Raw genomic sequence first — 17,832 nt, 5'->3', positions numbered from 1 at the left:
CCCAGGGACCAACATTGAGATAAACATCAACTGCTGCTGAAGGACCATCAACTCGATGAAAGACACACTTTGGTCTGCCCGAAACTTGCTGGTCTTCCAGTGCAAAGAGCTGTCCACGACCGAGTGTTGCAGACTGGTACATTCCAAGGTCCAGGACTACGTGCTGAGGGATGCACTAAAGCTTGGGGCAGCCACTGCAAAGGCTCAATGGAGAAAGGCCACTGTCTAAGGCCCTCCCGCTATAGTATACCGAGGGAGTGGAACCTGCATAAAACCCCTCGGGCTGTAAGCACAACAGAGTGTTTGATATAAAATGTAAATGTAAATATTAAATTTAACCTGTATTGGCAAGTGAGGCACTTTATGTGCTGTATTGAAAGATCTGTATTGCACTTTATGTAATGTCAAATTTGAATTATGTAATCTATTTTTACAAATTTTATGAATAAAGTATACTTATGGGAAAAAGGGAGTAAATTGACAGACTCAACTGAACTTCATTAAAATACATGTAGCTACTGTCCAGTTGGGAAAAGAGGACAAATGAACAGGGTAGTGACAGAAAGACTGGATATCTCGGCAAACAGCCAGGAACCAGAGCTTGCAAACTCCCAAAAACAGGCCCCGTCCCCTACAATGTGCCCTCCCTCCTCTGGCCCCGCCCATAGCCCCGCTTATAGCTCCACCCAACACTACGTAGCCCCGCCCCTAACGCGCGACCCAGCCCAGCCCAGCCCATAACTCCGCCCCTACCTCACCCAGCTGCATCCCTGCAGATGCCAGCCCCGCCCCCCCCCCCCACCTCGCGCGGCCTGTGACGCCACTCGCTTGTTAGGAAGTGAAGTGGTAGGTTGAGCGCGAAGGGAAAGGTAACATCCGGTAGCTGGACGGAGTGAACAGGCAGTGGAGGATGAACAGCCGTTTACAGGAGATCAGGGAGCGACAGAAACTGCGCCGGCAGCTGTTGGCCCAGCAGGTGAGTGGGAGAGCGAAACCAGAAGCCGTCGCTTTCACACATCCGAAGGGGATGTTTCTGGCCGTCCCCATGGTGCTGGGCTTGAGGCCCGCGTCCTCAATAACAGCAGCGACTGGGTTAAAGGCACTGCCATTGATTCAGCTATGGTGCTTTAATAGTCGGAGGGCAGATGACCGGTCCTGTTGATGTCTTTCTTCGCTGACTGGAGCCCTGTTTGTTGTCCCAATCGATTAATTCTGCATCTCCCCCACCCCCAGCAATGGAAAGGCGAGTTCTGAACAATAACGAACCAGTCTGTGGTTCTGGGTGTCTGAGAGGCCTCTGATTTCATTACTATGCAGTGACCCGTGCAATGAAGGGCAGTATTAGTTGACTAATTTTGAGTGGATTTGTGGGCCAGTTTCTAGTTGAAGTGCAACAATGTGAATTTTCTCTGTTCAGGTTACAAGATTGCCCATGTGCAGTTGTACAAAGCTTCTGACCGTGGACCTTTAGCCAAATAAATATAAATCACATTTTCCTGTTGTTTGGTTGAGAGCTCAGTCTGCCTATGCTCATTAAAATGCTGACAAAAGAAATAATTTCTTGATTTGAGTCTTGGAGCAGTGTTGTCTATATCATGTTGCTGCCAAAGGAGTTGATGTTGTGATGTAAATGCAACAGTGTCTAGTACAAGCAATTTATGTAAAGGGGTACCATTCATGTTTTGTATTTGAGATGCATCAGTTATGTTCTGACCTTACCCAGAGTTCTCCTGTAAGGTAGAATAGAAAATCAAAGGGGTATCTTACTCAAGTCACTCGTGCACCTTATACTAGTCACCGAGACAAAGCAAATTTAGGTTTTAAAATGTTAACCTGCAATATTCTCTTGAATAGTGTTAAGGTTAGAAGTGATTGGATGATGTACTTTGAAACTTTAATTCTACAAAGAAGAATTTGGTGTAGCTTTCAGTTATGTACAAAACAGTTTTAATTTTATGTATAATGCTGTATTAGGAAGATGTCGCAGCTATTCCTGTGGAATTAAACAAACTTCCTAAAATCTGATTTGACCAGATAAAGAATACTATTTGGTCCTCTTAAATTCAGATCTGACTTTTGAGCGGGCCGAAAACAACAAATATCTCTCAGTCCATATAACCATCTGGTTATAAAATAGCAAAGAAAAGTTTTTAAGTTTACCAAGAAATTTGCATGAAGGAAGAAAAGTGAAGGATCTATCTTATTTAACATAAAATAAAAACAACATGCTGGAAATACTCAGGTCAGGCAGCATCTGTGGAGAGAGAAGCAGAGTTAACGTTTCAGTTCTGTGACCTTTCATCAGAACTGGCAAAGATTAGGAAAGAATTTAGGTTTTAAGCAAGTGAAGGGGGTGGGGGGGTTGGTTTGGTGGGAATGAGAACAAAAGGGAAGGTGTGTGATAGGGCAGAGGACGGGAGAGATTAAATAACAAAGCTGTTATGGGACAAAGGCAAAGAGCGTGTTAATGCTTGTGGTGAAAGACGAAGCACAAGTCCAGAGAGAGTGCTAGTGGCCAAATGATGAGCAGCTCTGTCCACATGAAAACCAGGCACATGGTTTAAAAAAAAAATCAAAAAATATAAAGAAAGGCCAGTCTTGCTTTAAAATTGTTGAACTTAAGGTTGAGTCCGCAAGGCTGGAAAGTGCCTAATGGAAAGATCAGGTGCTGCTCCTCGAGCTTGCGTTGATGTTCACTGGAACAATGTAACAGGCCAAAGACAGAAATGTGGGCATGAGAGTGGGGTGGGGGCGGTGGGGGGGGATGGCGTTGTGGTGTGTTGAAATGGCAAGGAACTCAGTGTCATGCTTTTGGACTAAGCAGAGGTGCCCCACAAAGTGATCACCCAATCAGTGTTTGGTCTTCCCTATGTAGAGGCGACTGCAATATGAGCAGCGAATTCAGTAAACTAAATTGAAGGAGGTACAAGTGAATTCCTGCTTTACCTGGAAGGAGTGTTTGGGGCCTTGGATGGTGATGAGAGAGGAGGTGAAAGGGCAGGTATTGCACCTCCTGCAATTGCATGGGAAGGGGACGAGGTGATGGAGGAGTGGACCAGGGTGTCGCAGAGGGAACGACCCCTTTGGAATGCTGACAAGAGCGAGGAAGGGAAGATGTGTTTGGTGATGGCATCATGCTTGAGGTAGCGGAACTGCGGAGGATGATCCTTTGGATGTGGAGGCTAGTGGGGTGGAAAGTGAGGACAAGGACAACCCTGTCGCGGTTCTGGGAGGGAGGAAAAGGGGTGCGGACAGAAGTGCGGGAAATAGGTCGGACACGGTTGAGGGCCTTGTCAACCACAGTGTGGGGGGAATCCTCAGTTGAGGAAAAAGGAAGACATATATGAAGCATTGTTGTGGAAGGTTGCATCATCAGAACAGATGCATCAGAAATGGAGAAATTGGGATAATGGGATGGAGTCCTTACAGGAAACGGGGTGTGAGGAAGTGTAGTCAAAGTAGCCGTCAAAGTCGGTGGGCTTATAATGAATATTAATAGACAGCCTATCCCTGGAGATGGAGACAGAAGTCAGGGAAGTGTTGGAGATAGACCATGTAAAGGTGAGAGAAGGATAGAAATTGGAAGCAAAGTTGATATTTTCCAGTTCAGGGCTAGAGCAGGAAGTGACGCGGATACAGTCATCAATGTACTGGAAAAAGAGGTGAGGGAGGGGCCTGAGTAGGACTGGAGCAAGGAATGTTGGACATATCCCACAAAACGACAGGCATAACTCGGACCCATGCGGGTACCCATAGCAACAATTTTTATTTGTGGGAAGTGAGTGGAGTTGAAGGAGAAGTTGTTCAATGTAAGATCAATTTCAGCCAGGTGGAGGAGGGTGGTGGTGGATGGGGAACTGGTTGGGCCTCTGTTCAAGGACAAAGCGACGAACCCTCTATCATAAATAAAAACAAGAAATGCTGGAACCACTCAGCAGGTCTGGCAGCATCTGTGGAAAGAGAAGCAGAGTTAACGTTTCGGGTCAGTGACCCTTCATCGGAACCCTCTATCATATTTGTCATGTTTCAGTTTGTATATGACACCTGAGTTTGGGCCCTTGGGAATATGGCACAGGGTTTGAGGCACCATTATCTCTGAGGGTTGTTTTTGAAGTAACCCTGCTTTTTTCAAACAACATGTATCGGTAGTACAGCAGCAGTAGTTGTTTTGAAGATTTATTTTTTTCCACTGCCTCCGATGTGTCTTGCTGCTTGTTGACATTCAGTACTGGATGAGCAGAAATTCTCTCCAGTTAAATATTGGGGATACTAAAACCATTCAACCCCACCCAGAAACTCTGATCCCTAGCATTGACTCCATCCTCTCCCTGGCAACTATCTAAGGCTGAACTAGACTGTTGCAACCTTGGCATCTTATTTTACCCTGAACTGAGCTTCTCACCCCATATCCTCTCCATTACTAAGACAGCCTACATTCACCTCTGTAACATTGCAGATCTCCTCCCCTCCTCATCTATGACTTGTTATATCTAGACTTGACTACTCTAATGCACTCCTGGCTGGCCCCACCTTCCATCCCCCGTGAACCTGAGCTCGTGCAAAACTCTGCTACCCATATCCTGGCCTCTTCCTCTGGAATTCCTTCCTTAAACCTCTGCGTGCTTTGTTCCTTTAAGATATTCCTTAAACCTACATGTATGACCTCACCTGCCCTAATATCTCCTTATGTGAGTCCCCTACCAAGTTCACAAATTTGACGGTGTCAGCATTTTAAGAATCGTGAGTTTCACGTATTTAAATCGTAAGTTTCATGGTGTCGCAACAAAGCATGAAAATGATCTATTTAAAACAAAAAAGGATGAGGGAGGTTTCTGGTTTCAAATGGCATTTATTGTATACTCAAAAGCTAGCTCAAGTGCTAGCTATAAACAGGTCACATTCTTAACTCACTAAAGTCAGTGGTTGACTGAGTATGGAGCAACCTGCAACTGTCTCTTCCTTCATTTCCTGTCTCTACGCTGTGAAGAACTGTCCGTGTTTTGATGCGGCTCTCTCTGCGTCCACAGAGTTTGTTGGAATTGTCAGACAGCGCCGTGCTAGCCTTGTAAGGTGGGGGATTCTGCATTCCACCGAGTTCGAAAACTGCAGCACAGGAAAAGTACAATCTGCTTCTTTTGCAATGCTTTTATAAGCAGGAATCTTCAGCCTACAGTTCTTGTCAAAGCCAGTAATTGGATGAAATTAGTTTAGATCCACCATCAAGAAGTGCATTTGTGCACGGTCAAAGATGCTCACAGCTTTCAGGAACGTTGTTGAAACTTTTCAGCTGCTTTTTCTTCACCACTAGGCTCATCCCCGTAGCAGTAATGTTGTTTGAGCTTCTTGGCCATGCAAAAAAAAACCAGAACAGTACATCCATTACTTTATCGTAAGCTTTGTGGACTGTGACATGTCAAGATTCAAACCAAGTGATTAATCTATAAGTCGTGTAGCACTCTTGGCAACAAACTGAGCCTCCTCATTAAACTGAGCATCATTTAGAAGGGTTACAATGTCTGTTAAAACCTGTTTTCGGTGTCAGTGTGAGCTCTTCTGAGAACAAATCTGAGTAGTATTTCAGGTGAGCTGCATGATGCTGTACTACCCGAAACCAAGAATTCCAACATGTAAGTAGTGGCTCTGGAGGAAAAGCGATGTTTTGTTCCTCAATTTTAGCCATTTAAGCCATATTTGCAATGTGTTACCTGTATCGAAGCTTATGGCTAGGGCAGCGTTTGAAGATCTTTTTAATGTAGATGACCAGTTTGTTGACTTTACCAAACTCGCTTTTCCACAGCTCATTGACATGAAATTATATGTGCATTACTTGTAATATGGACAGCATTAGGTATTACACCTTGGAGCACAGATTTGAAAGATCTTGTCATGTAAGTTGCATTGTCACTAATGAAAGCAGACCAAGTGTTGACATTTTGAAATAGTTTTAATTATCACTTGGAAACTGTGGTATAATTAACAGCTTCTAAATGGATGCAGTCTGCAAGCACTGTTGTTAGCTTTCCTGACTGGCCTTACTAGACATAAAATCAAACAAAACATGCAGCACATAGCTGTCTTGCCCATCAGTGGATGCGACACAAATAATTGCAGAAGACTCACATGCGTTCATCTAAGACTTCATCTCCTCACAGTGAGTAGCAAAAAGCTTCAGTAGGTAGTCCTTTGTAGTTTATTTGCACTTGGCAAGCAACTACCATTTTGCACATTACATTGAATGAATACCCACAGCATTGGGTGATCAAGATTTTCCAGGTATGTTGGTGCTTGCAGAAGTATCCACGAATTCCATTGTAAGCAACTGATGATTTTCTGAGCTCTCTGTCGACTTCTGAAAGAGATGAAATCATTTATTTTTTTGTGCGTTCGTTTTCCAGCAGTGTGGTGTTGGATGCTCTCTTTCTGCTAAAATGGCTTTCAGACTCTTAAGTGGTGATGAACCGTTGCTTGCCATGTGAGATCCAACAAAACAGTATTCTACCATCGGCATGCAGAGTTTGACTTCCAAATTCTTTCATTCGATGTACTGCAGTAATAGTTGCGGCCATTTTTGATTTGCTCATTCTGGCATTCTCACTTGTTTGTTAATACTTGAGACTGCTTCTCTCAAAACTGCACCAGAAGCTCTCCCTCATCTACCAATCAGTAAAACGTGCAATGTTCTCAACATGCCCAGCAATCAGTGAGGTGAGCTGAATAAAATGCCCAAAGTTCCCAAAATAGCCAATTTCACAGTGGACCCAAGATTTCAAGGTCTGTGACACATTTTTCACAGCCGTGAATTTGGTAGGGCCCTAATTATGTGACTCGATGTTAAATTTTATTCGATAATGCTCCTGTGAAGCGCCTTGGAACATTTTACTACATTAAAGGTGCGATATAAACACAAGTTTTAACCGAAGAGTCGCAAAGCTAGTGGAAGGATATGATGGGAAATATTGTATGACAGTGTATATCAGCTTTGAAACTTTCTATAGTTTTGTGGGATGTGGAAAGAAAATGTATCCTTACTATTGAAAAATATATACGTGCAGCAAGACCTAGGCCATGGTGGGTAAATAATGTTGTTCGTGAAAATGACTTTGTTGTAGTCTTGATTTGTCTGTCTTGCCCAATGTCCATGGAAACCAAAGAAAGTTACATTTTAATGGATTAATCACTCCATACTGTTTTAAATCAAAGATATCATGCTGTAATCAGTTTCCTGTTGGCTACTTTCCTGAACCAAGTTATATACAAGATGCACTGACCACTCCTTGCTTCCTTCTCCACCCAAATCTTAATGCATGTGAAGTGCTCTGTTTCCTGGCCCATCTTGCAGAGAAACAAAGCTATCTCAACAAACATGTGAGACTACAGTTACAGTTTGTTCAGATAAACCAAAGAGACATGTTTAGTTGGAGCTGATGCAGTTTGTTAGTTTATCTTAACAATTGGGTAAAGCAATGTCCACTATAAATAGAATGCATTTTACTTAGGGAAACAAAGGGTAGTTAGAATTAAGAGTTATATAAAAGGTAGCTGAGGATAATTGATATATCACATATTAAATATGCTGTGGAGGAGAGGGGGTTGGGTCACACCACTCCATTCCAAAATGCATTGGAAATCCTTAGTCAGGCTCTTCATATTGGAAAACACCTTTATGAAACTGTCAGCAAACACCTGTAGTATCGGTTCTGTCTGCAGATGACAGGTTCTCATTTTAAATCAGTTATGGTAATGTTGGGTGTAAAAGTACAATTAACAGTACAAAGCAGTTGTGAAATGTCCTACAAAGTTCATTTATGTTTTCTCAATTATTGGCCATGTTTTTCTGTCAACATTTACATTTGGAAATTGTTTTGTTTACATTTTGCATTCAGTTCTGGCCACAAGTTTTTATTTTGCCATTTTTATATTTAAAAAAAATTTTAGTTGACTATGGGGAAAAATCACAGTTAATTTATCAGCAATATATTGAAAGTTATAAACTTGCTTTCTGTGTCATGATTTTTCAGTTACCCTTTATATTTCCTGCTGTGTGTAAATGATGGTCAAATGGTTTGAAACTCATTTTCATACATAAAGAAGCAATATATGGTGGGGGTTTTATGCTTTTTTGGTCTCCAATTTTTTACGCTGATTTCCACTTGCTTGTGTGATTTTTTTATATTCCGGCATATACTAGACATTGGCAGGAAACTTGACATTGGCTGGATGGATGTAATTTCAGGTATAACTTCCTGTTTATGCCTCTGCAGGAAATCCACCCCATAGAGAAAACGGCATAAGTACACATCCAGGAACTACTCACAAAATACCAAATTCGAAGTTTGCATACATTGCTCCAACACTTAAAAACCAGTGCTGCCTGACCAAGAACTGCTCTTTGTCTCTAGTCCCCACCACCCCAGCCCACTTCTGAAACTGCTGCCAAATTCATGCCTTTCTTTTCTCTCTGCTGGAAGACACCAGAAATCCAGATTCTACCCCCACAGTTCTGCCAAATTTCAGATTTCCCTCTCCGCATCCTACAATTTTGTGAAGCTCCAGGTTCTTAAGACTTATGCAAGTCCGGATGTCCCATCCCCATGCTCCCAAACTGAGCAACTCCACCGCAGTGCTACCAAAGTACAGGATTAACCTAGTGCTACCAAAGTCCTAGACTGTCCCATACCTACTAAAATTCAGGAACTCCCTCCTTCCTCATCCAGTGTAGCTAAACCCCACTCTCCCAAATACCTACTTTCAACTGGTACATCTTGGATATCACTCTGCTGTGTAATTTCAGCTTTAAACATGGTAATGAATAAAAATTAAATAGAGGTAAAGGAATATATATTAAATAAAGGCGACTTATGCCCAATTTTCACAGAATAATGTAATGAGTCGTGGCGTTCAATCCCCAGAGCACTTATGAAATCCCTGTACACTATTTAATAACAATGGAATTTGACTTGTTGACTGAATTGGTGGTCCTGCAGATTACGATCATGCTTATGGCTGCAAAGCAATGTATTTTCTGGCTCACTATGAGCAATGCCACGAGAGATCCACTAATTTTATTTTATGTGGGTGATAAAAATACATTGTAATACAGGTCACCAGGAATTCAGTGAATAATGCTGGTAGATAATGTCACCTAGTGTGAAGCACTTGCTTCACACCTTTTATAGTATCACCATATATTTTAAATATGAAAATTAAAGTTTCAGCCATCTGAATATCCCTTCCGTCTCTATCTCTGTGTTGAATTAGCTGACGTAGGTACTCTAAATGGGCGGAAAGTAATTTATTTTGACATAAGCTAGCTGTGGCTCACACTTGCCTCTGAGTCACAAGGTTGAGAGTTCAAATCCTACTCCAGAACTTGAGCACAAAATTCAAGGCTGACACTCCAGTACAGGAACAAGGGAGTGCTGAACAGTCAGAGGTACTGACTTTTGGATGAGACGTTAAACTGAGGCTCCATCTGCCCTCTCAGGTGGGCATAAAAAATCCCATGGCACTATTTTGAAGAAGAGCAGAAGAATTATCCCTGGTGTCCTGGACAATATTTATCTCTCAATCAACATCTCAAAAAAATGTAAATCATCTGTTTGTTATCACAGTGATGTTTGTGGAAGCTTGCTATGCAGAAACAAACTACCATGTTTCCTACAGTACAACAGTAACTGCACTTCAAAAGTACTTCATTAGCTGTAAAGCGCTTTGAACCTTCTGGTCGTCCTTAAAAGTGCAAGCCTTTTTTCATTTTAATCAGCTCATCATACTGTTATAAACGCTAGTTAAGTTTGTCTTGACTGGGTAAAGTGTAACTAACATGCTTGAGTAGTTTTGATACAGCTACCTTGAGTATATTTGAAGCAGAGATCGATAGGTTTTTGGATACTAAGGGAATTGAGTGATATTGGGAAAGTGGCATTGACATAGGTCAGCCATGATCTTATTGATTGGCAGAGCATGCTTGAAGCACTGAATGGTCTACTTACTCTGCCATTTCTTATGTTCTTACCTGCCTCTACTCTGTGGATCCAGTTCTTGCAAGCTCTACAGTGCAGATTTAAACGTTTACCTCAAGTAACTCACCTGCTCATGAGAGAATGACTTTTCTTGTGTCCTTGCAGGACATATTATTGGGTTAATATGTTGTCTTGAATGCTCAATGGAGTAACCTGCACAGTGACGCAGTGGTTAGCACCACAGCCTCACAGCTCCAGGGACCCGGGTTCAATTCTGGGTACTGCCTGTGCGGAGTTTGCAAGTTTTCCCTGTGACTGCGTGGGTTTTCGTCGGGTGCTCCGGTTTCCTCCCACTGCCAAAGACTTGCAGGTGATAGGTAAATTGGCCATTGTAAATTGCCCCTAGTGTAGGTAGGTGGTAGGGAATATGGGATTACTGTAGGGTTAGTATAAATGGGTGGTTGTTGGTCGGCACAGACTCGGTGGGCCGAAGGGCCTGTTTCAGTGCTATATCTCTAAATAAAAAATAAATAAATATGGTACAGGGTATTAGGGATAACAGCCAGTCTTTGATCATATTGTAGAAAAATGTATTAAAGCATTTGGTGGAGGGCTTAAATGGGAGAAAATCTAAGCAAACACCTAGTAAAGCTTATATTAAAGCAATCTTATATTTTATTGGCATTAAATGCTGATTCCACAGTTGGTCATTATGGTACAGAGGAGACCATTTGGCCCATTGAGTCAATGTTGGCTGTCTATAGAGCAATCCAGTCAGTCCCATTTCTCAGCTCCATCCTGTTGCCCAGCAAGTTTATTTCCCTTGAGTGCCTCTACAATTTCCTTTTTGAAATCATTTGATTGTCTCTGCTTCCACCAGTCTTGTAGGCAGCGAGTTCCAGGTCGTTACCACTCGCGTAAAAGAAAAAGTTCTTCCTCACATACCTGCTGCATCTCTTACCCAAAACCTTAAATCTGTGTCTCCTAGCCCTTGTACCATCAGCTAATGGGAACAGCATTTTCTTTGTCTACCTTATCTAAACTAGTCATAATCTTGTAACCTCTATAAAATCTCCCCTCAATCTCCTTTGCTCCAAGTAGAACACCTCCAGCGTCTCCAACCTAACCTTGTAGCTAAAATCCCTCATCACTGGAACCATTCTGGTAACTCTCCTCTGCACCTTCTCAAGGGCCTTCACATCCTTCCTGAAGTGTGGTGAGCAGAACTGGATGCATTACTCTAGTTGGGGCCTAACAGAGCTTTATAAAGGTTCAGCATAACTTCCCACCTTTTATACTAATACCTCTAGTTATGAAGTCTGTTATGGCATTGTACTTTGTTGAATACACTGACTGAAGACATGAATTCATATTTTTTAAAGACATTTTTAAAAAGACCAGCTACAAGGATGATTTTGCTGGCAGTTTAAGATGGCTATTAAATTTGCAACACTGTAGTCTACACTGCAATGCTCGTGAGGAGGGAGACGAAATGTCTGCTCATGCCCCAGCAAGAACCAAGACCCAGGAAGTTTAAAGGAACTACTTGTTCTTTTTAGCAAGAGAGAATTGCTGCTAATTGCTATGTTTGAATGAGAGTGTCATGTGACAAGTCCCTCCTCATCAGTAATTTTCTGCAGTAGTGAGAGGAGAAGCAACTGGGTTCTGACGTGTGCCGACCCAAGTGGGGGACCATCTCCCTCTCCCTCTTTCTCCATTCCAACTTGAAAGCTTCAACTCCTGCTTGTTGACTGACCACCTCTGTGTACTCCGACTACAATTAGAAAGCCCATTGGAGCAAATCATTTGCGACGCTGTCTCTGAGAGACCCACCAAACCAGTCATCTACCTCTTCAAACTAAGAGCTTCAGGACCATTGAATTCAGCTGGAAGCCAGCCGAATCAGCAAACATGACAGACTTCTATGGAGTCTAGCTCAACCAATCTACCTTTCCCCACTCTGTAGCCCATTGTGTGTGTGTGTGTGTGTGTGTAAACCTCCAGAGAGTGTGTGTGAGTGAAAGTCGGCGTGTTGTTTATTATTTTTATTCGTTCGATTGAGGTACAATAAAGTTAACCTCATTCTTTGTTAACTGAAGAAAACCTGTCTGGTTCTTGTTATGATCATAGCAAACACCTACTGAATTGGCCAGTGCATCTTTAAGAAAGAATTAAACCTGTTGTGGTTAGACAAGGAGAGGGAAAAGAGGGAAGCCCTTCAACCCCCCCTCACTTGACCGTAACAAAAATTTGGGGGCTCATGGCTGGGTTCAAACCCAAAGACAAATGGGAAATTGGAAGCGGGAAGCCAAATTGATTGCTAGCAATAATTTTAAAACTTCATTACAGGTTTTCTTGTGGTATTCAGTGCTAGAGTACTAAAATGTCCACATTCGATGTCAGTACCTTCCTGGACAGAGTGAAGTAACTTGGGCAAGGTTAAAAGCCCAATCTGTTGAAGAGTTGAGGAATGTAGGTGGGCAATTAGAGATTACTATCCGTCCAAAAGCTAGGAGGCCTGAAATCCTAAAACTTGTGGCCAACCATTTAAAAATTGATACTGAAGAACTGGAGACAGGTGTAGAATCTGAAACAGATAAAGTAATATTAGCTAGAACAGAGGAGGCTAGAATTGGAATTTCAGGAAAAAGAGAAAGTAAGAGCTTTCCAGGAAAGGGAGAAAGAAAGAGAATTCCAGGAAGGGGATAAAGAAAGCACTTTCCAGAAGGAGGAGGAGAAAAGAGAGTTAAGGCAACTCGAACTAACGAGGGGAAGACCCATTAAAACCAGTGAAGGCATTGATAGGGAGTTACCCCTAGCTCAGGGCTGAGTGCTGAGCTCTTAAAGTTCTCCCATTTGATACCAAAGTTCAATGAAGGGGATGTGGAAGCGTTTTTCATCTCTTTTTAGAAAAGCTTACAAAACAGCTGAAGTGTTCAGCTGAGAGCTGGACACTGCTATTGCAAAGCAAACTAACAGGAAAAACCCATGAGGTTTATTCACTGTTGCCAAATGAGAGTACATCAGACTATGAGATGACTCAATGCTATCCTGAGTGTACACGAGCTAGTACCAGAGGTGTACTGCCAAAAATTTCAAACTCTCCGAAAGAAGCCTAATCAAACTTGTCTCTGGTTTGAAAGAGTTAAGTAGCTTGCTTTTAACCAGTGGATATGGGCACTTAAGATAAAGTCCACCTATGAAAATCTCAGAGGTGATCCTCCTCGAGGAGTTCAAAAACTCACTTCCCCTTTCCATAAGAAACCACATGGAGGAACAAAAGGTTCCAAGAGCCAGGCAGGCAGGAATCCTGGCTGATGATTGTACACTTATTCACAAGCCTTTTCCCTTAAGGGAAAACCCTTCCCTAGTCAGTTCCAAAAATCTGAAAAGGATAGAAGGTGGGAGGGAGATAGGAAGATGAACAGCCATGAGCAAGAAGGGAGAGCTGGAAACACATGAGGCTGTTCTCAGGCCAAAAAGGAAGGTATTGAGAACAGGAGTGACGCCCGAAAGCCTATATGTTTCCATTGTAACAAGGCAGGTCAACTTCGAGCTTACTGCAGAAGTTACGGGGCAAACCCATAGGTTTAGTCAGGGTACACCAGACCAGTACAGGAAAAGGGGCCCTGATGGAAAGCACAGCACACCAGGCTATGGCTTTAACTGCAGCAGTAAAACCCACTATAAATCTACCACTGAGAGTGCAGGAAAACTTAAAATCCTGGTAACTTTCAGGGATTTTGTTGTGTCCGGAGGAAAAGTGGCACAATACCCTTCGAGTGAGGCAAGTAAGCCCATAGTCATACTTGGGGATACAGGGGCCACCCAATCCCTTCTGCTGGGAAAAGACATGACCTTCCCCCAGAGAGTGCATTGAATGCTAGAGTGTTAGGAAACTGTATTGGAGGAAGTATATGCCCATACCTTTATATCGGGTGCACCTGGAGTGCAACGTTGTTTCAGGACTGGTAACCATGGGAATTATCCCTAGTATACCTGTGGATGGGGTCAACCTGGTCCCGAGTAATGATCTGGCAGGAGCGAAGGTGGTAGCTTCCTCAGTGGTTTTAGAAAGACTAAAAGAGGTCAGGGAGACAGAGCAGTTACAGGAAAAGGACCCTGGCAATGTCCTTGACTGTGTGGTGACCCAGTCCATGGTCAAGCAAGCTCCGTCAGAGAAGGATGAATTGGCACTGCAGACAGATGACCCTACTGTCTGGTTATCTAAAACCTCCTTTGGGAAGTTAGAAGACCCAAAGTATTGGTTAAACAGGTCTTCCTTGGCCGAGGCTCAGCAAGCCGACGCAGAATTAAAAAAAAAAAGTTAGCACAGACTGCCCAAATTGAAGCTGAAGCAGAGGGAGTTCCATAGTGCTACTATTTAAAGGATGAGGTACTGATGAGGAAGTGGAGACTTCCTCACAGACTTGCAGAAGAGTGGACAGTGGTTCACCAGGTAGTGGTGCTGCTGAGGTACTGTAGGAAAACATTGAGATTAGCCTACGAGATTCCAATGGCTGGACATATCGGTATCAGAAAAACCCAAGCCCGCATCGGATTGCATTTTCACTGGCCACAACTTCCCAAGGATGTGGTGGAGTTCTGTAAGACTTGCCACATGGACCAGGTTGTGGGGAAGCCACCACCTGCAATAAATTCTGCACCCCTAATTCCCATACCAGCTTTTGGGGACCCATTCAGCAGAGTGCTGGTAGGTTTTGTGGGCCCCCTGCCCGAAAAAAAAAATAAAGGGGGATACCAGTATTTTCTCACCATTATGGATGTGGCTGCTTGATTTCCAGAGGCAATTCCTCCAAGAACTATCTCTGCCAAGATAGTGGTGGAGGGGTTAGCCCAATTCATCACCTGATATGGGCTGCCTGCTGAAATAGAGTCAGATCAGGGCACAGATTTTATGTCCAGTATTTTTCAAAAGGTCATGGGTACTCTGGGCATAACCCAGCTAAAGTTCTCAGCCTACCACCCACTGTCACATGGGGCTTTGGAGCAGTGCCACCAGACACTAAAGGCAATGATCAGGGCATACTGCTATGAGTACCCCCATGATTGGGACAAAGGGCTGGGATTTCTTCTGTTCGCTACCAGGGACTCGCCCAATGAGTCCACTGGCTTTAGTCCCTTCGAATTAGTTTATGGACATGTGGTGAGAGATCCTCCAAAACTAATCAAGGAGAGGCTTTTGGGACACGAGGATGAATCTTCCCTGTTAGACTACATCTCCATGTTCTGGGGGCGGCTCACGAGAGCCTGTGCGATGGCTCGGGAACACCTTGAAACCTCCCAGACAACTATGAAAGGGGATAAACGTGCTAAGGCCACAAAATTTCAGCTTGGAGACTGTGTTAGTGCTATTACCAATACAGGGAGAACCTTTGAATACCCAGTTCAATGGCCTGTACAGAGTAGTAAAGAGAATTAGCCAGGTGAATTATGTAATTGACACCCTAGATCGTAGGGAAAAGCAAAGGCTGTGCCACATTGATATGTTAAAATGGTATCACAGCCGGGAAGGGGACAGGCCTGTCAGGCATTCGGGAAAGAAGAGGGTGAAAGGGACAGTGAGGATGAGTTAGAGGGAGGCCTGGAGGATTCTCAAATCAAACCCCCTACCGTCCAGTTAGCTAACACTGAAATGTTAGGGAGATTAGACACTGTACTCTCATATTTCAACGCAGAATAAAGAGGAGACCTAACAAGGCTGCTCACAGCATTTAAAGGGATCTGTAGGGACAAACCAGGGTGCACAACCATAACCTACATGATGTGGATGTAGGAGGGACCCCTCCCATAAAACAAAATTCCTATTGCCTAGGTCCTGGGAATTGAGCAAGGTTCAGGAGGAAATTCAGACTGAAATTGAAGATTTAAATTCTGAAGGGAGACACAGAAAAGCTCATAAATCAAAGGATAAAATTTGGCCCGTAGTTTCAGGAAATGTTGAACCTAATCTGAGTCTTGTTGAGGAAGTAAGCAGTATGGTGGATATTACTGTTATTTACCCAAGTTTCCAGGAAATTATAAATTATGGCATACAAGGTGTGGAATTGGACAGATATTGTGGTGGATTGGTAATTGATTAAGACTTTGAAGGTAGCAGGTTGTCATTAATGGGTCTGATTATGGATGGAGTGTTGGAACTGCTGCTGTTTGGATGAGACCATGAATAGAACAGTTAAATTCACAAATCTCACACACGAATAAATATGTGGTAGGAAATTTAGACCAAAATCAGTAAGTTCCAGTCTGAAAGAGGGATGTGCATTTGTGTGGCAGATGTCCTTGAGCAAGGACAAAAATAGAGGATGTTTTCAATTTTGGCTAGGACAGAAAGTTAGTGGTAGCAGGCCGACCACCTGTTATGCACATGCCTGATTTTTTTTCCATTGAAACAGAAAGGAAAGTCTAGAAGGTTATGTAACTGGCAGCAGATCTACTACCACCATTTTTCTGCATTCGCCAAACTTGAAAGTTACACCCTTAGTGTCATCCTTTTGGGTTTGGGAAACTTCAGGCATGTTTCCTCTATGCAGGAAGAGATCTTTCCCTAAAGGACATTTGTGAACGAGGTGAGTTTTCCACCATCGTTCAGTTGGGTGGGACTGCACTCGCCTGGTTTGATTCTTATCCATCTAATCATAGCCAGAAAATCATTTGCAATCACTTGTCTTCCTCCTCCCGCACCAGTACCTTTGGTGTCTCCTGCAGAACTATCAGTAGTCCCTTCCTATTTTTCAAGTACATGCTGCCTGTCGGTGAGATAATGTGAAAACACTGTCAGTTCCCATGTGTACTCTGACGACACCATCTCAGTTAACCCCTTCACTGGAAATTGTCTCTGAATTTTCAGACTGTGTATCCAACATCCAGTCCTCCATGAGCAGAAATTTTCTCCAGTTAAATATTAGGAAGACTTAAGCTGTCATCTTCAGTCTCCACTACAAACTCTGTTCCCTCGCCATCAGCTCCAAGCCTCTCTGTGGCAACTGAGGCTGAACTAGACTGCTCTCAACCTTGATATATTTGACCCCGAGATGATATCCACGCTGCCACTAAGTGTTACGATCAGATGAGAAAGCTGTCTAGGGGTCTGTTACTGTCTTCACCTAGTCTTATTGTAATAGGATTTTATTTTTAAACACACCGTGTTTTGAGCTCCTCTTTGTGAACTCCTGTTCACGGCTTTCCAATTATAAGGCAAAGAAATGACCACAAACAGGCTTTCTTTGATTTAAAGAAGAAAAGTGAAATGTATTAAACTTACTTAAACTCTAATATAGTTAACACCTACGGATATACGTGACGCCCATGCTAGCATGCACACGCGATATACACATGCAGATAGGGACAGAAAAGATAAAGTGGAACAGTTTGAGACAGTTTCTTGTTACTGTGCTTCGCTCACGGTATAGTCGTTTTGTTAGGTAGTGCTTGCGTTTCGTTGGGGTCCAGTATTCTGCTTAAACCTTGTTCACGTAGGAAACTTTTCTCTTTGAGGTTCACGTGTCTTCACAAGACTCAGTTCCCTGAGACATGAGCAGGCAGACAGAAGAGGAAGTAATTCTTGCTTCAGTTCCAGGAGCACATGGTGTTCTGAGTTCAAATTCTGTTTTTCCAGTTTAAAACTCCCCTAGTTGGCCAGCAGGTGGTCACGTGACCGACTGTTTGTTTGACCAGGTCTCTTCTGTGTATTGGGGTGGAGACTGGTTCCTTTGTTTCAATACTGTCTGGTACCATGCAAATGTCCTTCCAGCCAAGGGCTTGCAATTTTAAGTTTTAATGTTCATGTGGCAAAATCATGTATGCCTCAATCTTGGTAGGTGGGGGGTTTGCCTGACACTAAGACTGC

The 17,832-nt window shown here is 43.1% G+C and overlaps 1 protein-coding gene across 1 annotated transcript in view; it reads left to right on the top strand.

Moving 5' to 3' along the window:
* Positions 1-819: 819 nt before the first annotated feature.
* mettl14 (methyltransferase 14, N6-adenosine-methyltransferase non-catalytic subunit) overlaps positions 820-17,832 on the top strand; it is a 102,802-nt gene continuing 85,789 nt past the window's right edge. The window contains exon 1 of the mRNA XM_068039418.1: positions 820-976. Within this exon, the coding sequence (XP_067895519.1) occupies positions 911-976 (66 nt within the window). The 5' untranslated portion in view covers positions 820-910. The remainder of the gene's footprint in view (positions 977-17,832) is intronic.

The sequence above is a fragment of the Heterodontus francisci genome, chromosome 1, assembly GCF_036365525.1.
Source record: "Heterodontus francisci isolate sHetFra1 chromosome 1, sHetFra1.hap1, whole genome shotgun sequence".
Taxonomy (NCBI): domain Eukaryota; kingdom Metazoa; phylum Chordata; class Chondrichthyes; order Heterodontiformes; family Heterodontidae; genus Heterodontus; species Heterodontus francisci.
This window is presented reverse-complemented; position numbering and strand designations above follow the sequence as displayed.